Source organism: Panulirus ornatus, chromosome 1, assembly GCF_036320965.1.
Source record: "Panulirus ornatus isolate Po-2019 chromosome 1, ASM3632096v1, whole genome shotgun sequence".
Taxonomy (NCBI): Eukaryota; Metazoa; Arthropoda; class Malacostraca; order Decapoda; family Palinuridae; genus Panulirus; species Panulirus ornatus.
In genome coordinates, this window is record NC_092224.1 from 17,870,389 (window position 1) to 17,896,194 (window position 25,806).

The 25,806-nt window shown below is 39.8% G+C and overlaps 1 protein-coding gene across 19 annotated transcripts in view; it reads left to right on the forward strand.

Moving 5' to 3' along the window:
• Fas3 (fasciclin 3) overlaps window positions 1-25,806 on the forward strand; it is a 167,728-nt gene that overhangs the window by 87,378 nt on the left and 54,544 nt on the right. For 10 of the 19 annotated variants that reach the window (XM_071680698.1, XM_071679952.1, XM_071680259.1 and 7 more), the window contains exons 3-9: window positions 9,924-10,098; window positions 10,274-10,461; window positions 18,358-18,490; window positions 18,608-18,798; window positions 19,383-19,530; window positions 20,864-20,956; window positions 22,007-22,114. In XM_071680698.1, the coding sequence (XP_071536799.1) occupies window positions 9,924-10,098; window positions 10,274-10,461; window positions 18,358-18,490; window positions 18,608-18,798; window positions 19,383-19,530; window positions 20,864-20,956; window positions 22,007-22,114 (1,036 nt within the window). The remainder of the gene's footprint in view (window positions 1-9,923; window positions 10,099-10,273; window positions 10,462-18,357; window positions 18,491-18,607; window positions 18,799-19,382; window positions 19,531-20,863; window positions 20,957-22,006; window positions 22,115-25,806) is intronic. The other 9 variants (XM_071680620.1, XM_071680538.1, XM_071680174.1 and 6 more) reach the window with 2 other exon arrangements.

Here is a 25,806-nt window from a genome sequence, read left to right on the forward strand (position 1 = left end):
GACCAATGGAGAGAATGAGTGAGGAAGGTTGACCAAGAGCATGTATGTTGGTGGGGGAGTAAGGAAAAACGTTAGACCAGTTTGGAGAGGGAAGAATGGAGGGAAACAGATTTTGAGTGCATGGTCCTGAACATGCATGAGGGTGAAAGACATGCATGAGATAGAATGAATAGGTGCAGAGTGTGGTATACAGGGGGGGGTCTGCTGTCAGTGGACGGAACCGCTAGGCATATGAAGTAGCCAGGGGGAAACCACGGAAAGGTTTGTGGGGCAAGGTTTGGTTTGGGCGCATGGCATAAGCCAGAGGATGGATGTGTACAAAGATTCCTTTTCTTAGTCTGTTCCTGTCGGTACCTTGTTAATGCAGGAAACTGGAAACAAGTTGGGAAGAAAGATGGGTATAGTTGAAGTAAGGTGAGTGTTTTGGAAGCATTCGCGTGTGTGTGTAAGCACTTTTGATGTAAAAAAAAAAGATAGTATTTGTTTGTTGATTTGAAAGCGAAAAAAGTGCTGTAATAATAATTAAGGGTATACTTGAGGTGAGGGGGGCATGTGATATCGAGAAAGATGCTTGGAAATGAACAGCGTGTAGTTGTGTACTGAAAAGGATTGGTGATTAGAAATACTTGGTTTAAAAAGGGGTACATGAGTAGACATGGGTTGTAGGAAAGACAGTACGGGGGTACTACTGGATTACGTACTAATTGATGGGCATGGAAAAGAGACGCTTGAATATGAATGTGCTGAGAGGGACAGCTGGTTGGATTTGTGATCATTACCAGGTGGATGCAGGGATGAAGATATACGTACTGAGAGTTGAGTGGCACTTGGTGGACCACTACAAATGCTATTCAATAGTAACTTGCAAGTAGGTGAAGTACCAAAAATGTGGGAAAGTGCAAGTGTACCTATTTTTTAGAAATGGGGTTTAGGAAACCACTGAAATAAAGTTGTCTCACTAGCGAGTGTGGTTTTTAAAGCATTGGAAAATATATTGAGAAAACAAATGGATTATACTTGCAAAAGAAGCATTTTAACGGGAAGACAATATAGTTTTAGGGAAAGGTCATTGATAAAACCAATACTCTAGACTTTTATGACCGTGAGCACCATTTACACCGTTCTTTATCAGAGGTTCATAATAGGCAGGAATAAGGGGTGGGCATCTTTGCTAGGCAGAAGACTTACGTTATGGGAAGCGAGCAAAAGCACTGGCAAGAGGCGCATCCTCGAATCTGACTGGAGTTGCAAGTGGCGTGCCACAGGGCTTTGTCTTTGACCCACAGCTGGGATTTTTTTTCCATTAACTGAGGCGGCACGGGCAGCTGAGACCCTAATAACGACCATACCATTAACGATATATATAGCCTGAGCCAGGTGCCCATTTTATCGACCAACCCATAGATGTGGATGAACAACTGGGTTGATTGTGAACCTACTGCTGCAACCAGGATTCGAACCCATGCGCTCCTCCACCCTGGGCAGCCCTTGAATGCTTCACGGTCAGGAACGCTAACCTCTATACTAATGGATTGGAATCTTGTGTCTACATGTTTCCGTAGGATGCCAGGATCATTAGGGAAATAATGATGATGGCTGATGGCATCAGCCTACGGGTATGTGGAGGGGGCGGGGGGACAAACTCTAGTGTCAGATTACTGAACGATAAGGTTCCGTCCAAGTAAGTGCAAGGTGATGAGGATGGGAAAGAAGGCCTCGGTGTGATTATAAGCTTGCAGGAAATATATTTCAGGAATAAGCACATGAAAGAGATGTGGGACTCGACATTGGGCCTTATTTATCGCCTGTGCTAAACATAATGAAAGGGGGGCAAACTGTCTGTAGGCAAATATAAAAGTCTCGTTCGGTTTTAGAGACACGGACGTTTTCATAGATGTATTAGCTTTATGTATGGGACCAAAATTGGATTATGTTTCACAAGTCTGGTTTGTGCCACCTCATGTTGCCTAGAGGTTGGCGTGCCAAGCCTACCTGGAGGCCCGGGGTATCACGAGTGGTTTAGTTTTCGAAAGTGTTGTAACGGTAGACCGTCTATCAGGTTGAGCGACATGAATAAACCAGATTAGGCACTAAGTAGGGGATATCTGGTTGTATAGATTTGTAATTCTGTCACAGGAGCCGCATGGAATGCTAAATGAAGTGATAATACGATGCCTTGGCTCAGATTCAACAATGACGAGGGCTGGATGTGACGTATTGGCCCGGGTCTTTCGCACTCCTCAACCTGATATATCTTTGTTGATGTTTGTGTAGATCTCGGTGGATAACCATATCACCCACTATATGTTTTACCTCTGTATAGTATTAAATCTGTAAGAAGGCATACATTAGTAGTTTACCTTGCACTATAGATGATTATCCATTTTTTGCCTGAACAGACGTTCACATTGATATGAAAAATTAAAATCTTGTGAGAGCTAAAACGTACAATTCTGCTGTATTTCCAAAATCTTGATAAATTTATCTTTGCTTTTAATGCCTTAGAGGTTGGACCTTCTTATGGCCAGCATTTTCGTTTACTTTAAATACATTTACAGATTGATTTATTGAAGTTGATTTTAGTTAGAAGCATTTGTTTTTTGCTGGCCATAGGGATGCACACACATTAGTGCATGAATGCCCTTATTTCTCTAGTCATGGTGTTGACCACCAACGGATGGATGGCCAGACACGACCTTTAACGTAATGCATGTAATAAACATTGATCACAATGGTTTATCCGAAGTCGTCTTCCGTCATTTCCGAGTCCTGACTTGGCATCAGATACCATCTTTCTGGGCACCGAAAATGAAAAATATTCAGTGATACTAAGTACTGTCATGTTTAAGCAAAGTAGATATGAACAAATAGCATGGTCCAAACATTATTCCGAAAGAAATGCTGAAAGAGGCTAGATGGCTAAGAGCTTTTCCGATCTGCAAAATATTCAACAGATCCTTAGCAATGGAAAGGGCTTAATAACTGGGAACTAGCTAAACTCCAATATTCAGAAAAGACTATAGAAAATGTGCATTGAACTACCGTCACATTATCATTTTTTTTTCTAAGGATAGTGTTGGAAACTGTGCGACATGATTGAATATCCTAGACGAACTGGAAAAAGACATGCTTAACGAATGTAATCAAATTCGATGATTATATATACGGTAACTGGGACTGTAAACTATCCTCTTATGTTATATACTTGGGATTTCGTGAAGACCTCAATAAAGTTTCACATGAAGGATTATTGAATAGAATTCAAGCCTCACAGCATACGAGTCGTCTGCAGGTGTATCATGGGATGGCTCTCGGAAAGGAAAATAGTAATATGCATAATATTTGACAGTTCCATCATCCACATCACTGACCGAGAGGCAGGACTCGCCCATAGAATCTCGGAAATTTTCCGTCGACATGAAATCGGGAAGCATAGCAAAGTCCTAGGAAGAATGCCGGAAGATTCAGGAAGGATTTGAACAATCTGATACAGTAGACATAGGCACGGCAGATGTGGTGCCCAAAATGTAAATTATTAACTAAGTATCGCCAGGAAACAGGCGAAGAATGGCCCATCCACTCATACACACAATTATATATAAACCCCCATACACGCACATATACATGCATATACTTGTCACTTCCCCCACCCCACAGGAAGCAGCATCGTTAACCCCCACTTCATCGAGGTAGCGCTCGGAAAGCACACGCACAAAAGCACATTAGTTCACGCTTGTCTCTAGCGTCAGCGAGGTATCGCCAGGAACAGATTAAGAAAAGTTCTCATTCGCTCACATCCACTTGCTGTCATGTGCAGTGCACAGAAACCACAGCCCCTTATCCACAACTAGGCTCATCCATATGCCATTGTTCATTCCATTGACGGCACATCCCTCCTGCAAACCACATTGCTCCAACTCTCTTTATCTCATGTTCGCTATGAACTCTCTTGCTTGTTCAGTCAATCGTTTTCACTCCATCCTTCCATCTTCATTTGGTCTCCCCCGTTTGCTTATCCCCTCCACTTCTGACACATGCACTCTCTTTGTCAACATCCCTTCACTCATTGTCTTCATGTGTGTAAAGCATTTCAGAACTCCTCTTCAGCTTTGTTACAATTTTCCCACTACCGCACTGCCGTCATACCCTTTTATTGATTACTCGAGCAAACTACCTCCCACCACAGTTTGACTTTTTAAACATTTAATTTCCTCACATTCTAATGATATAGCCCATGTCTCGCATTCGAGCAACAGCTTTGTGATCACTATACAGACATATCCATCCTCGCCCTCTAATGACGACAGCTAGCTCTTTCCTCACGCTCCTCAAATGCTCCCAGGAATGCTTTGGCGGCCCACCCACCCTATGACACTTCCGCTTCCATGAGTTCCTTTCGCCGGCATGCCCACTCCCAGGTATCTAATTAAGCACTCAATTTCCGCCAATTATTATCCACTCAAAACCCACAGCCCAACTAACACGTCCTTCAATGCTAAACATAATAACCTTGTTTTTATACGCATTTACTCGCATCTTCCTCCTTCACGCTCCCTCAAACTCGGACACCAAATATTAGTTTATATATCTGTCATCAGTAATCTACAGGGGCCGTATGCAGAAACCTTAGAATGCTTAAGTATGCTTAACCCCAAAGAATTTTACGTAGCTTTAAGAATTTTACTAAGCATGTTTCTGAAAGCTGCCCTACTGCTTAGGTATTTGCTTAGCAGACAAATATTTTGACCCCAAACTGCATTTCATACTTCTTAAATCTTATGCTTAAGTTTTGCTAAGCATCGTGCTTAGTCCTTTTCTGTGTGGCACTTAAGTCACTTGCTCAGCTAAGCATGAAAATAAGCAGAAATCTAAGAATTTTTCTGCATACGTCCCCAGATGACTAAATGGTGTCCCTCTTCCCAATAACAAGCAAGGCGTGTGCAAACCAAAAACGAAATCTTGTGTAGTAGTAAAAGCAGTGAACCTGTTCGTGCATACAGTGAGTTCTTAGTGTTTTTTTGTTTGTTTCATCATAAGCCCATGCATTGTTTTTGGGTAACTTCTCCAGCCATATATTTACTAATCTAGTTTTCCAGCCTCAATTTCACGGCTGAGTTGTGGGTTGGGTTATGGGAGGAGGGTATATGGGTGCTTATGAGCCTTCATTGGACATTGAATGTTCATTTGACTTGCAGGCATGAAAGTAGGAGGTATTACACAGTTTGTAGATGCTGACATCATAATCCAGTCATCCCTTGATGTTACTCTTAAAGTAAAATATGACATGAATTTAACTCTGATATTGAAGGTGTCCGTTGATACCCGTTGTTCGTTAGATCGGGACGGATTATGACGTATTATACACAGCACAGTAATGACAAACATAACTTGAACATTGTCAGTTACGCACGAACGAAATATTGAGTCCACAAAGACGTTGCTGTAAAAGCCATTATTATACAGCTTCCTCGAGGTTTTTTGTCTTGGGCCACCTTCATATACTTTCAGCAGTCAGCTGATGAAGCATTGGTTGAGGCATCAACACTAAACTTTATTGAAGTTTTTCCTTGTTCATAGTAAATGAAAATTTGTCTGCCCCATATTCCGCTCACAAGCGGGCCACAAACACACAAGACTACACTAGCTTCACGTTAACTGGTTTTTGCGCAACGTTTAGATTCTCATTTCACGCCACTGTGTTTAGGGGGCATTAGTTGCTTAGTTCCTTTCACTTTATATGTCATTGTTGCATAAAACAAACACTGACATGAAAGTAAGACATGCGCAGTATTGACAATGTTTTTACTCGATTGGGTTTGAGAAGGACCGCCGCTTGTCTGCCCCTTCACCTTCTTTAGTAACATCTTTCGGGATTGGCAGAAAGCGTTTGTAGTTTCCAAAGTTTATTGATTCGAGATATGTTCTGTAAGAAAAGAGTGTCTTTATGGGTCCGATGGATTTGTAATTGATCAGGAAGACTCTTAACTTGTTTCAGTAGGGCTGATATGCTTGAGAAAATTTTTGTGATTATGGTAGCCCCACTTTATAGTTACTTTTATCGAAATAAGAAATGAAGACATTCATTATGGCTATAGTTCTCCATGTATAACAGTATCATGAAAGCAGGGGTGACAGTGTGGGGCCAGACTAATGTTCTACTTTGTGTGCATATAATACTTATTATATCGATGACTGTGTGAATTGTGTGCATGGGTATATATGTATGTGTCTGTGTGTGTATATATATGTGTACATTGAGATGTATAGGTATGTATATTTGCGTGTGTGGACGTGTATGTATATATATGTGTATGGGGGTGGGTTGGGCCATTTCTTTCGTCTGTTTCCTTGCGCTACCTCGCAAACGCGGGAGACAGCGACAAAGCAAAATAGATAAATAGATATCAATGAAAGGAAAATTATATGCATTTCGTCAATATATAAAGTAGATAAAATAATGTTAGATGGCAACACTTCTGTCCTTTATGAAACTGATGGCACACATTGTCCTTAGACTTTTACATGTCTTGATGTACACATTTATGTTATTTACTGTCATTATGAAAGGATAAGGATGATTTAATACAGCTTGCAAAAAAAGGAGGTGGGGGTGGGGGTATATTACAATGATTAAAATTTGTCTATCTTGAGTTCCTAAAAAGTAAGGTAGAATATGAATGCATTAAAATTGTACTGTTCGGAGTATTAGAAAAAGTAATATTTCATGTGCATTAATATGAGGTATACTTTGTCACGTTACATTAATCAGAAAAAGTTAAACAAAACGAAAGCCATAAAGGATGAAGTGAATTGTGAATACCTAATTCTTAGATTATTTGATTTTTATATTTAAACATTACGCATAACATAATTTCATTTTATATTTGATATTTTTGTATGCAGCAAGATAATGAAACACTGTAATGATTAAGTAACTATTACTATGCAGTAAAAGTAGCTCTTAGGAAAGTGTTAAAAATAAAAAGGTCCTCGGGCATCTATTGCGGGCAGTATATTTTATGCCCAGGGGATAGGAGTTGAAAGAACACTTCACATGTATTTTCTGCATGCCATAGAAAGCGACTAAGAAGGTTAGGAGTGGGCTGCTGGAAATGCTCCACTACTTGAATGTTATTTTCTAAAAGAAGGAACAGATTAAGGAGTCACGCAAGGAGTGCTCATCATCCTCAAAGGTTCTGCCTGGGGTATTAGAATGCAACCAAGATGAGACGAAAGGAGAGATAAGTAGTATGTTTGTGGAAGGGGACCTAAATGTATTATCTATGAGTGGAACAAAGCTAAAGGGTAGAGGAGAAGAATGTTGAGGAAATGTATCTGGGAGTAGCGTCAGGGGTTAGGATGAGAGAAAAAGGAGTAGTGGCACTTTTGCTGGAGTTAAGAATGTGTGCAAGAGTGTAAAGAAGTTGATAGGTATAACTGTTGGTATGGGGGTATTCAGTTAGGCGAATAGGAATGGTAAACATCCTGTAGAGTTGTATGCTGAAAAAGAAATGGTTATTGGGATTAGGTTCTACCTGGTTTAAAAGAGATTTATATAATTATACATGGAGTAGTAAAGGTGGTGAAGACATTTAGATACACACTGGTTAATAGGTGTACAAGAGACTTTGATGTGAATGTGCTGAGAGGGGCAGATGGTGGGATGTTAGATCATTTTCTTATGGAGGCGTGGGTTAAGATTTTTAGAGGCTTTTAGAAAACTGGAAATAATACGAATGAGAAGAGGGAAGTGCAAGTGAGCTTGGAAAAAAGGTTTGTATCGAGAAAAACTTTCGGAGGGTTTAAGATTGAGTGACATGTGAGAGTAAACAAAGCTATTTGAGTGGATAAGGAATGAGGTATTTAGGGAAACCGTGCTTGCTGTGAGAGAGAAGTGAGTCGCATGCGCAAGGTGGGAGGTGCATAGTTGAAAAAGGGTAGTGAGCGATCGGATAAGGAAGTTGTTAGTGAAAGAGAATAGATGTGCAAGTTGAACTTGCAGGGAAGTAGTGCAAGTGCTTGAGATGCGTATTATAGGAAGGTAAAGGAGTCTGAAAAAGATGAACGAGTCTGGGAGAGTGAGTATGAGCAAACTTGGAGAAAATAAAAATGTTTTGGAAGAGATTTCATAGTGAGAAAAACAAGACCACAAATGTGAGCATCAGTGACGGGTAAAAATTAGGAAAGTGATGAGATGGACATGGAGTACTTTGAAGGATTGTTGAATGTGTTTGATAATAGAGTGGCAGATATAGGATGTGGGCTTAGCTCTGCGTATTAAGATAGGTGGTTTACCGGAAAAGGAAGAGGTGATGAAAGCCTTGCATAAGATGAAATGTGGAAGGGCAGCTGGAGAGGATGGTATTGCAGTTGAGTTTTTTAAGAAAGGTGAGTAACTTGTCATTTGGTTGGTTAGGATTTTCAGTATGAATGGAGGTGCCCAAAGATTGGAGGAATGCATTTATCATGCAAGGGGGACAAGTTTGTTGAAGGTATCTAGTAAGTTATGTTAAAGAATGGCGATCGAGAAGTTAGTAGCATGAACAACAGACTGGGAAGGAATCGTTTGATTTCAGGGGCGGTAGATGATGTGTGGATAAGTATTTGCTGTGAAAAATATGGTTCAGAAATACTTTTAAGAAGCAGATGATGGGTTGATAAGGATACTTTGTGGAATGAGTTCTGAATATATTGTGTGGGAGGAAAGGCATTAGAAGCAATGTGAAGTTTTCATAGAGTAACGGTGTGCTTGTAAGTAGGTAGGGAGGAGAGTTAGTGATTCCAGATAGTGGGGTCTACTGTTTATGTTGATGAATGGGGAACTGAGGAACATAAATGGAAGGGTATTGGAGAGAGCGCCAGGTATGCATTATGATAGGATGAAGGAGGCCTGGAAAGTGACTCAATTGATGTTTGCTGATGACATGGTAGTAGCGCCGGATTTTAGTGAGAAACTGGAGAAGTTGGTGTCTGAGTTGGGAAATGTGTGTGTGTGTATGTGAAAAAGTTTAGTGTAAATATGAACAAAAGCAATGTTGTTAAGAGACAAGCTAGTTGGGGTGCGAGTCTTAATGGAGAACACTACTAGGAAGTTGTTTTTCGCTACCTCGGAATGGGCATGGCAGTCGGTGTCACCATGGAAGCTGAGGTTTGTCGTGGGTGAGTGAGGAAGTGGAGGTTCTAGGATCATTGTAGAAAGAGTGATAACTATCTGGGAGGGGAAAAATATGTATGTTTAAAGGTAAAGTAGTCCTGAAGGCATTGTATTGAAGAGAAACATGGTCTGTCCATCAGAATGAACAGTGAATGTGTTGGAAGTGAAATAATTGACTATTTGGTGTGAGGAGGGTCGATTGAGTGATGGTAGGTTAAGAGAAGGCTGTGGCAATAGAATTAGTATGGTTGAGGAAATTGATCAGGATGTGCTGATATGATCTGGGAGTGTTGAGAGAATGAATGAGGATAGGTGGACAAAGTAGATGCATCAGAAGTGGAGGGGATAAGAAGGGGAGACTGACTGGGATATGAAAGGATGGAGTGAAAAAGACTTTAAATGCTCAGGTCCTGAATACTGGAGGGTGATATGCATACACAGGATGGTGAATTGAAGCTGTTTTACTAAGGGTGATGTGCTGTCAATGTACTAAACCATGGTATATGAAGCAGTTAGGGTAAACCACAGAAAGATCTCTAGGACTTGGTTGAGGTTTCAATGCATTACATGCATGGTTAGAGAATAGACATGAGCGAGGCCTTCTCTTTGTTTGTTCTTTTTGCTGCTACGCAAATGCAAGAAACAACGAAAAGGATTGAAACAAAGGAAGAAGAGTGTGGTATAGGGGCCGTATCTTTTTTTTTTCAATGATATGTATCCAAAGTATGAGCTGTTATTTGATTTTTTTCACCAAATTTTTCTCCCTCAGGTTGAGGATGTGTACGTTAATGTTTATGATGGAATGAGGAAGCCAGCAAACACAGAGGGAAATGAATGTGGAATTGTCATCAACTCTGCAGACATTGAACATCATGGCCTATGGACATGTAAAGTTTTTGTGGTTGGAGATTCTCTTGTTGGATCCAAGAATGTAATAGTTACAAGTAAGTTGGAAGTAACTTTATAGCATGGCATTATTGGAAGTATGGTCTGTTATCTGCAGAAGTACTGTGATAGGAAATTAATACTAATGTTTCTTATTGCTTCTAACCCACTATAGTCTATATTTTCCAAATCTCCACTCGAGCATAATGTATAAAATATCTTTTCATTTTTCAGTAAAACCAACCAGCCCAATCCTTGAATTAGATGATGGCCAAGGAAGTTTTTTAGTGACGAGTGAGGATGAAACTCCAATTAAATGTTCGGTAGCAGCAGCAAGACCAGCAGTTGGCATCCGTTGGTACTTGGGAGAAACGGATATTACTGCCTCTGCAGAAAAAGAAGAGACTCCCACTGACAAAGGGGTGAGGACCATTTTTTTCTTTATGAAAGTAGTTAATTGTAAGAGCTTGGATGTTTATAGGATTATTTCAGTGGTACATGCAGAGCTCATTTTATCAAAACTGTTTGTGTTCATTGGTTAATTAATCAATTTTTCTACAGTACTTATATGCAGAACTTTGCCCACATACTTGGATAATAGTCACATACAAGCGAGGCAATTGTACCGTGATACATATGTAAAAATCTTGCCCTATGGTGCACAAGTAGTAATCATTGAAAGCTCAGCCACCAGAACAGATAGCTGCCACTACCCTGTTACTCTTCCATGTGCTAGCCAACCTAAACCAAATGAAAATAGTCATCTTTAGTGTTTCAGATGAGCTTGCAGCTTGCAGACGTGATTTTGAAATGTAGCTTACACACGATAGGGGATTCTTGGTTTTATTAGAGGAATATATACAAGTATAAGTGGATGAGTAGGAAAGCACTATTGGATTATGGCCTAATTGATAGGCATGCAAAGAAGAGACTCGAGGATGTGATTGTGCTGAGATGTTTGACCTTTGCATGATGGAAGCAAGGCTGAAGAATTTTAAAGGTTTTTGGAAAAGGGGAAATGATATTTATGAGAAGGTGGTGAAAGTGAATGAACATGAAAAAAAAATGGAGGCTTTTATGAACAGAAACCAGGAGATATTGTGTGGAATGGCAAAAGATAAGAGACATTGAAGCAGGGAAGTTGGTGAGGAATGAGAGTTATTTAAGGAATGAGTGATGGCATGTGAGAGAAGTGCTGCAGAAAGTGGGAGGTACAGGTGAGAAAGGGTAATGAGTGGTGGGATGAAGTTGAGTTGCTAGTGAGAGCGAAAAGATATTTGTATATGCTTTACTTACATGGAATGAGTGCGAATGATTGAAAGATGTACATGAGAAAGTGGCTTGAGATCAAGAGGAAGATGTCCACCTCCCACCTTCTGCAAGCCAGAAACTTCTCTTGTATGTGTAAGGAGTGCTAACCAAAACACATCCCATTCCTCACTCGCTTGCCCATTTTCATTTACTTTCATGTTTCGCCATTCTACACTCGATCTCTCCAGGAGTCTCTTCTTACAATACTCATTTCAAAGCTCATTCCTTTTCACAGCTCTTTTCTCAACCATAGTATTTCTTTTTTCAAAAAACCTCTCCAAACCTTCACCCTCTACTGAGTGATATACAATCAAGCATCCCACTAGGTGCCCATCTACCTCGGCACATTCACATCCAAGAGTCTCTTCTCATAATGCCTATCAATTATTACATAATCTAGTAATGACTCTTCTACTCGCCTATGTATACTTGTGTATGTTCCTCTGCTGAAGTCAGGATTGCCTGTCTCCAGACATTTTTCAGCACGCAGCTCCGTAAGCTGTTCATTTTTATTCAGAACACTGCCGCATCGCCCACTCTTTCATTCAATCATTGATATGCAATCCCCTTCATCAAACCTGGTGACACATGCTCAGCTGATACCAAAATACTTACCATTCTTTTGTACTCCCCTCATTTGCAGGTGCATAAGCAATGATAATCGCCCACCTTGTGTAATCCTTTTTCAGTTGTAACCCCATTAGTCTGTGGCTAGCTTCTTTGCACTCTTTACCACATAACCATTACTCGTCTTTCTGCAGCAGTGTTATGCTTGGCTCTTGTCCTCGCGCCATCCCCTGACTTTACTCAGAAGACATTCCCAAATAACTTTTCTCTCTTCCTTAACATAGTTTCCCTCCAAGATGAAATATCCAGGTTCCTATCCTCTAACATACAGCCTCTCTCTCCCCTTTTTCCTATTGGTTACATCTACAGACATTGACATCCCAGCCTGTTTACTCTTTTGAGGAGTGTTAGCATTTGAATGAATTATACCAAAAAGCTACGTATGCTGCCAAAATATGGACAGAGGTTGAGACTTGTCAGTGAAAATTATGTAAATGGGAGCATGTGGTGTGAATAGATGGAAGGAAGAAAGAATTGAGGGGATGTATTAGAGATTTGGTATGACAGGGAATGCAAGGGAAATGGATTGTGGATTGGTAGAATGGATGAAACAATACTTTAAGGTGGTTTGGACTTGTTGAAAGAAATGCAAGATGGAGTATGATAGTATGATTAAAAGGGTTGATGTGAGAGGAATATCACTTGTGGGAACCAGTGGAAAAATACCGAGAGAAAAATGGTGGAAGAATGCATGGCATAGTGTATGCAAGAGAGGCATGTAAAGACAGGTTAAGTGGAGACTGCTGTAGCCACCCCTTGGATGAGAGTTCCAGGAAGGTATGGGTGTCCAAGAAAATAGATAGATAGAAAAGTGAAAAATGTCATTGACAGCTAAAACAGTAATCGGAAAAAGTTAGAGGTTTTTTTTACCCGTATTTTATGATTAATCTTTGAACGAATGCTTGGTGCATACCATCATCACTTTTCACTTCAGCGATGTTTTCCAATGAAAGTTCCTTCAAATGTGCAGATAAGGCAGTGGAGGATGAGGAGGCCAAAGGTATCCTGCTTGGACGAATCTTGTTTCACATTGAAAACTGAAACATCTAGATTGTGTTAAATTGTGTTTAGTGGTGCAGTGGGTAGGGGAAAGTTGTATTGTTTGCATACTTGACTACAATGAATGAAGAGCAGTATGTTAAGGTGCTAAAGGACTATCTGCTTTCTATTTTGTGAGCTTCTTGGGTGTTGTTACTGTATTCAGGTAATGTACCCTGGCTTGAGTGTCTTACAAACTCCTCAAACCTTAACCCAGTCAAGAACTGCTGGAACCAGATGAAATTCAGGCTTACTTGCAATACCTTATCAGAGCCTCTTGTATTCAGGAAGTAGACATCATAGAACCAAAACTTGGACCTATAACACTTCAGGAACCTTGCCAGTTCCACATGGTAATCAAGGCCAAAGGAAAAATGGCAGTAATATAATGTAAGCATTTGAAAATATGTAGGGAAGGACAAGGATTTCGCCTAGAAGCAGAGACGGCAAACTCAAGAATTTGTTTTCGTATGAGGTAAACTGTCTCTTAAATCAGAGGTCTTGTGTGAGGTCAACCACCTTCTCAGGCTTAAACGTCAGAGGATTAGTTCAGATGTATTGGTATGTACAGCCTCCACAACGCTTGCACACATTTTTAGCCCATGCCTAGTATTTTAAAGTGCAAAGTGAAATGCTAACACCCACACTCAAAAAAGTACTTAAAACTTTTTAATTTTACACAGTTGATTTATTAGGCGAGACCAATCCCTGGTCTTGCTGGAATCATCGTACAAGTGCTAGTCTTTCTGGGCTTGTTTTGAGCAACCCACTAAATGTTTGAAATTTGTATGGCTGTTCAGTGTCTCTTAGTCCCTATAGGCCCTTATTACAGACTGCCAGTGTAAGTAATTCTTAATTGTAAATATATTATAATTTTTTTTTTCATGCATATTTGCCATTTCCCACTTTAGCGAGGTAGTGTTTAAGAACATAGGACTGAGCCCTAGAAGGAATAACCTCACTTGGCTTCCTTTTCTGTTTTTTTTCCCTGAAAAGAAAAAAAATGGGAGGGGAGGATTTCCAGCCCCCTGCTCCCTCCTTTTTGGTCTCCTATGACACGCAGTGAACATTTTTTTTTTATACTTTGTCGCTGTCTCCCGCGTTTGCGAGGTAGCGCAAGGAAACAGACGAAAGAAATGGCCCAACCCCCCCCCCATACACATGTACATACACACGTCCACACACGCAAATATACATACCTACACAGCTTTCCATGGTTTACCCCAGACGCTTCACATGCCTTGATTCAATCCACTGACAGCACGTCAACCCCTGTATACCACATCGCTCCAATTCACTCTATTCCTTGCCCTCCTTTCACCCTCCTGCATGTTCAGGCCCCGATCACACAAAATCTTTTTCACTCCATCTTTCCACCTCCAATTTGGTCTCCCTCTTCTCCTCGTTCCCTCCACCTCCGACACATATATCCTCTTGGTCAATCTTTCCTCACTCATTCTCTCCATGTGCCCAAACCATTTCAAAACACCCTCTTCTGCTCTCTCAACCACGCTCTTTTTATTTCCACACATCTCTCTTAACCTTACGTTACTTACTCGATCAAACCACCTCACACCACACATTGTCCTCAAACATCTCATTTCCAGCACATCCATCCTCCTGCGCACAACTCTATCCATAGCCCACGCCTCGCAACCATACAACATTGTTGGAACCACTATTCCTTCAAACATACCCATTTTTGCTTTCCGAGATAATGTTCTCGACTTCCACACATTTTTCAAGGCTCCCAAAATTTTCGCCCCCTCCCCCACCCTATGATCCACTTCCGCTTCCATGGTTCCATCCGCTGCCAGATCCACTCCCAGATATCTAAAACACTTCACTTCCTCCAGTTTTTCTCCATTCAAACTCACCTCCCAATTGACTTGACCCTCAACCCTACTGTACCTAATAACCTTGCTCTTATTCACATTTACTCTTAACTTTCTTCTTCCACACACTCTCACATGAATCAGCCACCAGCGCTGTATCATCAGCGAACAACAACTGACTCACTTCCCAAGCTCTCTCATCCCCAACAGTGAACATGTGGAAAGTATTCTTTTCCCCTATCCCCAGGGATAACTTTGTAAAATATATGTAAATTCATGCACATAGTAACCATATATAGTGATGTATCAGTTAGTGAACATGGGTCACAAGGCTTACCCCTGATTCACATACCTCTCCACTCCCTTTCCCCATGTGCTCCATGGGAAATTTCGCATTCCTTGAGGGCTGTCTCGTGTGCATGTAAGTTATGTTAGCTCACTTGGTTCTATGGATCCCTTGTTTACTAGTGTTTCTTCCAAACTGAGCAACTACCACAAAGTTGGCTAGTGTGGGGTGGAGGGAATTTAATGTGTAAGTATTTTAGAGAGGGTCAGGTGTTTTAGGGGTGTGGAGGGCCTCTGGAGTTGAGTCTGCTGTTGTTTAATGATGATAATGCTGTGTTGGTGGCTGTTTCAAGTGAGAAACAGCAGAGACTGGTATCTGAAGTTGGAAGGATGTGTGAAGGGAAAAAGTTGAGTAAATGTATCTCGATACATTTTCAAAGGAAGAACGTGGTCCATACATCAACCATTTTGCTTTCCCCCAATTAAGAACAAGTAGTAGCTTCATTTAGATATAACAGGGGTGAATGACATTAGGTGGGAATATTAGGTAGATGCATCAGGTAAAAGTAGTTGGTCAAACATAAGGTAGAAACCTCAGAAAACACAGCGCTAGAGTTGCCCATTGCCAGTAGCCTGTTAAGGGCAAGACACAAAAGCCTGAGAAGCAGCACTGGAGTTACAGTTGAGACTTATGCTGTGGTCACTACCTTGAGTGTGTTCCAAACAGAACTGGTGTCAGGTATAGATAGGGTGAGTGAAAACTTGGTACAACTTATTTGTGCTGAAAAAGAATTTAAGTGGAAGTGCACTGTTTACAGAAAGATGCGTAGATAAGTGTCTGTAGGTGAATGGGTTGGGTAAGTGGACATTTATGTATTATGCATGAATCGATAAGCTTGCAAAGGAGAGGTTATTGGAAGTGAATGCAGAGAGAGGCATCAGATAAGATGTCAGATAATTTCTTGAAGTAGGCTATTATAGAAGTTTGCAGTGGCTTTATTGAAAGAGGAAATTGTTTATATGTGGAAAAATGATCAATGTGATTAAGTCTGGAAAAGAGGCTTGTGTTCAGAGACCTCAAGAAAGAGGCATTTGCAAAGAATAGTGAACTGGATGAGTTCGTTTGGAGTGGAGGGTGTTCTCAGAGTGTGTGTGAAGTTTTTGGTATGTGAGATTTGGGCATGAGAAAGGTTAATGAGAGATGGAATGAGTGCATTATTTTGCTACTGAAAGAGAAGAGGTGTGGATGATATCTGTAAGGGTCAGTGTAGGCAACTGGAAGATTTACAAGTGGGGAGGTACAGAAACTGGAAAAGAGGGTAAATGAGAGAGGGAACAAGAGTATCTGTGAACATCAGGGAGAATGTTTTGAAGGTGAATAGTGCGAGAACAAAAGAAAAACATGACAGCAATGAGGCAATCACGTGAAAAAATGGTAAGAGGCAAAGAAGTGAATTAGAGATGGACCAAGTATTCGGAAGGACTGTTTGGGACAAGGATTTATGTAGACTGAGTCATGGTGAAAGTAATACATAAGATTAAGTGAAAAAGTAGCAGGAGTGAATGGGTGTGAAGTTTGTTTCTTTAAGAAAGTGGGTGAGTGTATTGTTCATTGAATTGTTAGGTTGTGCCTGTATTCTGAAGTGAGGTGCCCAGGGAATAACAGAATACGTGTATAGTGCCTTTATAGAATGAAAAGGACAAAAGTGAATGCTTGAATTACAGTAATGCATGAGAATATTTGGGTTGTGATTGAAAGTGTGGTAGTATGCAAAGAACATTAGTTAAGGGAGGAGCAGTGTGTCTTTAGGACTGATAGGGTATATGTAGAACAGGTGTATTCTGTGGAGAACTTGAGAAATACTTTCAGAAAGGAATTTTAGCGGCATTTATGGATCTGGAAAAAGTTTGTTAGGGTCGGCAGAAATACCTTGAAGATAATGTAATTATATAGTGTGGGAGGAAAGCTACTAAATGCATTGAGAGTTTCTTCTGGGAAAGAAAGGCACATGTAGAGTAGGAGGGAAGGAGGGTGATTAGTATGTATGTATAAAGGGTGTGTGTCATGTAACCATGGGTGTTTAATTTATAGTACAGGATGGTTTGAGATCATATGAGGGTCTTGGAGAAATGGGCAGGCTTCAGTATGTTGAGGCTAGGGGTACCTGGAAGATAAACCAATTAAAAGTTGCAGATGGCTCTGGGAACAGACCTCAGAGAAATATTAGTAGCAAGTGCCTGAATTTGGGAGAGAATATGAAAGGATAAAAAGTTGAATGCCAATGCGGGTAAAAGAAAGATGAGGTGTAGTGGTGATGGACAGGATAGTTTGAGTTTAAAAGGGTAAGAACCTTTAGGAAGTAGAGTACTTTATGTAACTGGGAGTAGACATGGAATGAAAGGCAACCATGGGAGCTGTGAGTGAGTCATAGTGATAAGAGGGAAAAAGGTCCTGGGTGCATTAAGGAGTCTTGTTAGTGCAAAGATTGGTATGTTTGTAGGTAAAGTTGTTGTAGGAATGTTGTATAGATGTATGTATGTCTTGGACCCTGAATGCAAAAGGATGAAAGAGGTTGGATCCATTGGAAATGAAATTCATGAGGACAATATATGGTGAGGAAGGTTGATTGTGTTGGGGGTGATTGTAATAGTAAAGTTTGGGAGAAAGTGCAACCTGATTGACAGCTGACCAGAGTGTGCTGAAATGGATTGGAGATTAGGAGAGTACGAGTGAAGAAAAGACAACAGAGAGGATGTACATGCTAAAAGTGGAGGGAGTAGAAGAGGGGGAAGACAAAGGAAATGGAGTGACTTGAAGGTCACTTTGAAGTGTTAGGACCTGAACATTCATGAGGGTGAGGCGAGTATGAGATGGAACAAATTGGAATGATGTGGTATGAGGTGAGTGGTATACTGTCAGTGGGTTGAACCAGGGCATATGAAGCAGTCAAGGGAAACCACAGAACCAGTTTATAAGGCTTCACTGTGAATGATGGGCTTTGAATTTATAGCTTTGTTTGACAGCTAGAGAGTGACATGAGCAAACAGGGCCATTGTTCATGTTGCTGGTACTGTCTTGCTAAAGCAGGAAATGGCAGATAGAACTGAGAGAAAAAGTTAGTGCAAAAGTATTGTAACATCTTAAAGAAAAAGACAGAAAGCATTAGCAACATAGTATGTTACAACTTGTAAGCTTATTTATTGATTTTTTGTTTTCATCAGGGCATATACAAGAGCGTCTCAACCTTGAGACGTAGATTTCAACCAAAGGAAAATGGCCAGCTTTTGATGTGTAGCATCAGTCACAAGACGCTCCTTGTGCCAGAAAATACAAGTATTCCCCTGAATGTTGTCTGTAAGTATTGATTAGTAATACTTTCTGCAAATGTTATGAAACTATTTCAAATGATTTTTTACATATGTCCATCTTAAAAGCATTTTTTTTTTTTGACTGAATTATTTGTATTTTCAGTTAAACCTGTAGAGAAGCCTGTAAGTAGCTTTTACCAGATCAGCTCGGGCAGTGATTATGAAGTGAAGCTGAACTTTTCTGCTAATCCAGCACCCATAAGGAGAGAATGGAGGTATGGCGATAGTTTTGAGAATACCGAAGCCTCCATCCCTATCCCAGGAGCAGATGGTCGTTACACAGCAGATTTTGAGGCAAGTTGATAGTTTTTCAGTTTGTCTGTGCATCAGTTCTCACATGTCAGGTTTACAACATTACCTCTTCATGGGTTGGAACAGCTTTTCAAAGCTTGAAGAAAATTGAGGTACACCTCATAATGAAAAAGTTCTACCAGTGTAAAGAATCTGGTATATCTTGTTTACAGATAATAGATAAGGCTTAAGACTCTACATTTGTTTCTCTTCCTTGTATATTTACATAGCATACCTACAATGACTTAAGTGGGAGTGCTTACATCCCCTTTTCTGAATTTATCTCAAAAGCACTATTTTGCATGATAAGCAGTCATTACTCTGTTAGCTTCTCTTTAGATATTGGCAGATAATTAACGTTTCTTTCCTGTTGAAAATAGGTATTTCAGTTAAATTGAATTCATACATAGCTTTTTATTATTAAGCTTTCGAATAGTTTTTACCTGTGGTAAATTTTTTTAATGATGGCTCTAATGTTCCTTGAAGTGATCCAGCACACTTTTCAAATGTACATGTATGAGATGGCTTGATGTTTTAGAATGTTTCAATTAGAATTTTATTTATACATTCATTTTTTTCATTCTCAGGACCTGGGTAGTGGAAAGTACACAGCAAAGCTACTCATTGCAGGCTTCACTGAATCTGATGCCAACAAGCGTTATTTATTGGTCATAGAGAATGAGTATGGCGAAACTCAGTACAAAGTTATGCTGTCCATGCATGATGCTCCTCAAGGTAATTTTCTAAAAAAGGATGAAAAGAAAATACCATTATATTTTAAGTACCTTCATATTAAAGGTTTTTGCATGGAGATAAGTCATATATTTAAATTTATTTTAAGTCTAGAACAGCAAAATGATAAACATTTTATGCAGAAGGCCTCTAGTGGCTATCATAGGGATTTGAATGATTAAATGTGTTGTTTTTGTTGCTGCATCATTGTTCAGTGTCTGCTTTATATCTGGTGAATTTTTGGTGTCTTATATTTGCATCTTGCTAACCTCCCTATGCATGTTCAGGGTTTTTTTATATGCAGTAACATAGTTCAACGAGGCAGTTTATAAGAGTTTCAAAAATGTTTCATATGATGCTTATGGTTTTGGTAACATTTTTGTTTTAATAAATGTTCTTGCCCACTTTACTTTCACTCCATCAGAATGGAGTAAGTACAATGATTCTTTCGTGTTCTTGCCATTACCTTCATTTGCATTGCATGAATTGTTTTGCACTGTCAAAATGAGGCAGTTGTTCATTTATTTTAAATGTTTGGTATCACTTAATGTAAAGACATAAAAGGCAAGAATGCGTAATACAGATTTTCCTACTTTGATGCAAAATGAGCAATGGTAAGAGTGTTAAATTCTAATCTTGATCTAAACTGACTGCACTTGCACCTAATGGCTGAATTAATACAGTTATACCTGACACACTTAATCAGCAATGTTCTTCAACTAATATCCTACTAGAGGCTTTCCCAGCATATCTTAACATACCATATATGAAGAAATACCAGAACTATAGATCATGGACTAAAGATCCGAGCCCCTTAAGTTGGCTTGACTGGTGTATAAAGGACCAATGAGAGTGACTGAGTTTATACAGGTATCCAGTCATATGGGTAACGTACGTGGAAATGATCAAGCTTTTAGCCCAAATTTTGGGCATAGTAGGAGGATGGATCTTAGACCTGGTAGTCTGTTTATAGAGACACTGATATATATACATACTGTTATAGGACACAGTAGTGGTTTCTAAAGAGTATTTCATCTTGCAGCATAGAGAAAGCTATGAAAGATACCAGACTGTCTTAGGCAATGTGCAGAGTCTCAGCAGTACAAAAAAAGTACTTTCATGAAAACTTAGATATATCGTTTATCTGCTTTATATTTTTTTCTCCATATGGAGACAGTTTACATCAGAATGGCTTTAAGGAAGACCTTCAGTGAACTGTTTAGTTTAATTTTTCTATCTCCTTACCTCATTACTTCCAACAACCGAAAAAATCGCTTTTGCATAATTTTGCGTCTATTGTGGTGTAACCTCAGTGTGTGTCTTGTTTCTTCCCTAGATGGTGTCTCTGAAACAAGCAACCATGACAAAATCCCACCCACAGAGTTATCAGTGTCTGAAGGTATTGTTTTCGATGATGAGACGGAGTCAAGTAAGTCAGGGTGCTAACGTCCCTCCTTGCCGAGCCAGTTGCCTTGTTCTCTCGTAATCTTGCTACTTCTGCAACACTCAGACACTGTTCTTGCTATTTTAACTAACAGTCTTTACATTACCCAGTGACCCATTTACTAACAGCCCTTTAAAACGTCCTTTACCAACCACAAATGTGGGAAGGTAGAATGGTGCCTAAGGTTGATCAACATGGAGGGGTAAGAGAAAATTTTAAAACTCTCTTATGGTCAGGTGTAGTGCATGGAGCATGTATTATTTTTTAAAGCGGCTTTATATATATATATATATATATATATATACATCTTTCTTTTCTTTTAAACTATCCGCCATTTCCCGCATTAGCGAGGTAGCGTTAAGAACAGAGGACTGGGCCTTTGTGGAATATCCTCACCTGGCCCCCTATATATATATATATATATATATATATATATTTTGATAAAGAACGTTCCTCTTTGAAATCAAGTGAGCTGGAGTCAACATTTTCTTCCCGTTTCAAGGAGTAACATTGATTAGAACAGTATTTATGTTGTCATTTTTGAAATATAACGACCATGAAGGTGTTTCCTCAGGTTGTGACGTGCACCAACAGGTCAATATGGTTGGAATACTTTGTTGCAAATGATTACCAGGGCATTGACTATGTTGTATTCCATTGGAGTCCATCCAACTACAGAGGACTTTTATTACCAGTGTTGCATGATAAATGCATGTTTTTTATGTTACATTTCTTTCCCTCTGGCATGCCTGATCTCGTCTATAAATGCTGTAAGTTTTTGTGCCTTAGTTTCTCTATTTTGGTTAATAATTTCTTAGTATTGAGCTTGAGCTATGCTTAAATGATATACCAAGTTAGCACCGACTTACATTATGATTTTATTACATTCACTGGTTTTACTCTGTATATGATTTATCATTTTAGTTTCATTGAGTGTACTACCTTTGAGAGGTGTAGTGTCTTCACTAACTGAGGGAGACACACCTCTTAAATGATTATTTCCTCTTACCCATTTTCTCTTTCTTTAAACCCTAGACACACTGAGTGGAGGGGCAGTAGCAGGCATCATAATCGTGCTGCTGATAGTGGTTGCTGCAGTAGGTGCAGCAGGATATGCACGTTATCGGCAGATGTTCTGCTTTGGTGAGTACTCTTGAAAGAGCTGTTGTTTGTTTGTGTGTAGTTGTGAATATTTCTTCCATTGGTTTCTACATGGTGAGATATCATAAAGCTGTGAAGTTCATTTGAATGTCAGTCACTGCAGTAAACCCTAGCCATTTTATTGAAATGAAGCCATTATGACCATTCCAGTTGACAATATATATTGCTTAGTGGATGCTAACAATTTTTCAGAGATAATCATTCTATTTTGCTAAGGAAGAAAAGAGGAAGGATTTAAAGACATGAATGTTTAAACTACATTCATAAAGTTCTTGCCTGCAAAATAAGGTTGATTTAGATACTGTACTAGCTTCGTTAATGACCAGTTGAAAGTGTATGTACTGTATATGAAATTCGAATTGGTATAGCATGTACTTCTAAGCTGTATTTCAGAAAGGGTGTTTTGTTCTTTGCATGGGAATGGAATATTTCACATGCAGAGGGATTCAAAAATATCCTTGATTTACATTTCCACGTGTTCTGTATGTTCTGTATAAACTGTGATAGTTGAATTAAAGCAGCAAATTTCAGCCATGGATGTTAAATTTAGTCCATCCATTGAATAATTGGCTCAAAGTCCTTAAAACCATTTGTCCCTAATGCAGCCATTGTATTTGATAGATTGTGAAGTTTTGAATTAATTCGTCTAACCGTCTTTTAACGTAACTGGAATGTTAGTTTGTAGCTACATGTGAGGGACCTGTAACTTTAACAAAGTAGAAAGCAACACTTCTAAAAGAACAATATAAAATATGTTGCAGGTTTTAATGTGGAGTGCAAATGAATGGTTGAGAGCAGACAAATGTGAAGTTTATAATGTTGGTGAAAGAGTGGAATAAAGGGGTATGGTGCAGTTAGGGACAATAGTTTGAGATAACAGGGCAAGGTTATGCATAGCCTTCATCCCATAAACATAATTCTCGCATAGGTCTCTATGGTGGACAAGTGAGGAGTTTGTGCTATCCTTGATCTAAATGTCGGATATCTAGATAATTAGTAAAGTGGAAAAATGAGTGCAGTTTGATTTGGCTGTTAACCCTTTAGTAGTGCGATTGGCTGGAAATTTTATTGCCCTGTGTGCAGTAAAAAAAAAAATTGCAGAAATGAAAGAAACTTCATGAAAAGTATGATTACTTTAGTGTTGGTGTGGTGGAGCACTAAGTAAGAGAGTGAATGACTTGTTTGACAGCTTGAGATAATAGGGGAGGACATAGTCTTGATTTTTTTTTACTTATGAACTTTATCACACTGTACTCTCACTTCTTACAGAGCTTAGTCTTTTTGATAAATTTGAGTGTACTTAGGAACATTACACAGTGTATTGAAATTAGTAGGAGCAGGAGGTGTGATCTTCATGTTGTAGGTGATTCCTCCTGACTTCAAGGGAAAAGGGAAGGGCATGAACGACCTGTTTGTTTGTATCACACTGTATTCTTATTTCTTACACAAGAAACGTGGATATTTGTTGCAACATTTGTAACACCATGTACTATTCTGTAAATACTAGTCAAAATTTTTTTTATTTTATACTTGATCGCCGTTTCCCCCATCAGCAAGGTAGTGCCAGGAAACGCTAAGAATGGCCTATCCACTCGTATACACGTGTATATACATAGATGCCTATAAACACACCTATATCTTTGAGACTGTTTTGTTAATTGGTTGGTAAGGATATTCAATGTATATATGGACCATGAAGTGCCTGAGGATCGGCAGAATGCATGCATAGTGCATTTACACAAAGGCAAAGGGGATGAAGGCAAGTGTTCAAACTACAGACGCATAAGTTTGTTGAGTATTCCTGGGAAATTATGTGGGAGGATATTGAGTAAGAGGGTCAAGATATGTACAAAACATCAGATTGGAGAAGAGCAGTGTGGTTTCAGAAGTGGTAGAGGATGTGTGTGAATGTATGTGAGAAATACTTGGAAAAAGATAGATTTTTATGTAGCATTTATGGATCTGGAGAAAGCATATGATAGGATTGATAGAGAGGCCTCATGGAAGGTCTTAAGAGCATAGTGTGGGAGGTAAGTTGCTGGAAGCATTGAAGTTTTTACCAAGGATGTAAGGCATATGTATGAGTAGGAAGAGAGGAGAGTAATTGGTTCCCAGTGAATGTCAATCTGTGGCAGGAGTGTGATATCCCCATGGTGGTTTAATTTGTTTATGGTTAGGGAGGTAAATGCAAGAGTTTTGGAGAGAGGGATGAGTATGCAGCCCATTGGGGGTGATAGGGCCAGAGAAGATTGTCAGTTGTTCACCATTGTTACAGCTCTGGTGGCTGATTCGAGTGAGAAACTGCCTAAGTTGGTGACAGAGTTTGGAATAGTGTGTGAAAGGAGAAAGTTGAGAGTAAATTTGAATAAGAGCAAGGTTATTAGGTTTAATAGGATTGAGGGAAAAGTTGATTGGGATGTAAGTTTGAATGCAGAAAAATTGGAGGAAGTGAAGTTTTTTTTAGATATCTGGGAGTGGACTTAGCAGTGAATGAAATCATGGAAGCAGAAATGAGTCATAGGGTTGGGGAGGAGACAAAGGTTCTGGGGCTGATGAAGAATGTGTGGAAGGAGAGAACACTATCTCGGAGAACAAAGATGGGTATGTTTCAAGGAATAGTAGCTCCAACAATGTTATATCGTTGCAAGGCATGGGCTATAGATAGGGTTGTATGGTGGAGAGTGGATGTGTTGGAAATGTTTGAGGACACTTTATGGTTTGAGGTAGTTTGATCAAGTAAGTAATGAAAGGGTAAGAGAGATGTGTGGAAATAGTGTTGTTCAGAGCAGAAGAGGGTGTGTTGAAATGTTTTGGACATACGGAAAGATGAGCGAGGAAAGATTGACAGAGAGGATATGTGTGTCAGACTTGGAGGGAACAAGAAGTAGGAGACCAAATTGGAGGTTGAAGGATGGAGTGAAAAAGATTTTGAGTGACTGGGGCCTGAACATACAGGAGGGTGAGAGGTGTGTAGGGAATATAGTGAATTGGAATGTGGTGTACCAGTGTCGACATGCTGTCAGTGGACATGACCAGGGCATAGGAAATGTCTGGGGTAAACCATGGAAAGATCTTTGGGGTCTAGATGGACATGGGAGCTATGGTTTTGTTGCATTACACATGACAGCTAGAGACTGTGTGTGAACTGCAGTAACATCCAAACCTGCAGCCTTGATGGATTTCGTCTGCAATGCTTTGACACTTCTTTCTCAACCAGACCATCCTCCCTGACTCTCTCACTTCACACACCATCCCCGACCAAAAAAATGCTACATCTGTTACTTTTGTCATATAGCACATACAACAGACCTTGAAAGTACTCACTTCATCACTACCTGTTATCACTTCCTCCCCCTATCCGCCTTCACAGATTCCCATTTTTCATATATTTCATGTTATTTACCTCCCTCCAAAACATCTTTTTATGCTCCCTAAAGTTTGATACTCTCTTGCCCAACTCTCATTTGCCCTTTTTTCTACTCTTGCACCTTCCTCTTGACCTCCTGCCTCCTTTTTTACATCTCCCAGTAATTTGTACTCCTTGCTTGTAAGTATTGTCCAAATGGCTCCCTTATCTCTCTCGCGAGCAACTTCATCCAACCACTCGCTACCCTTCCTAATCTGCCCACGTTCCACCTTTCTCATGCTACATGCTTCTTTTGCACAAGCCATCA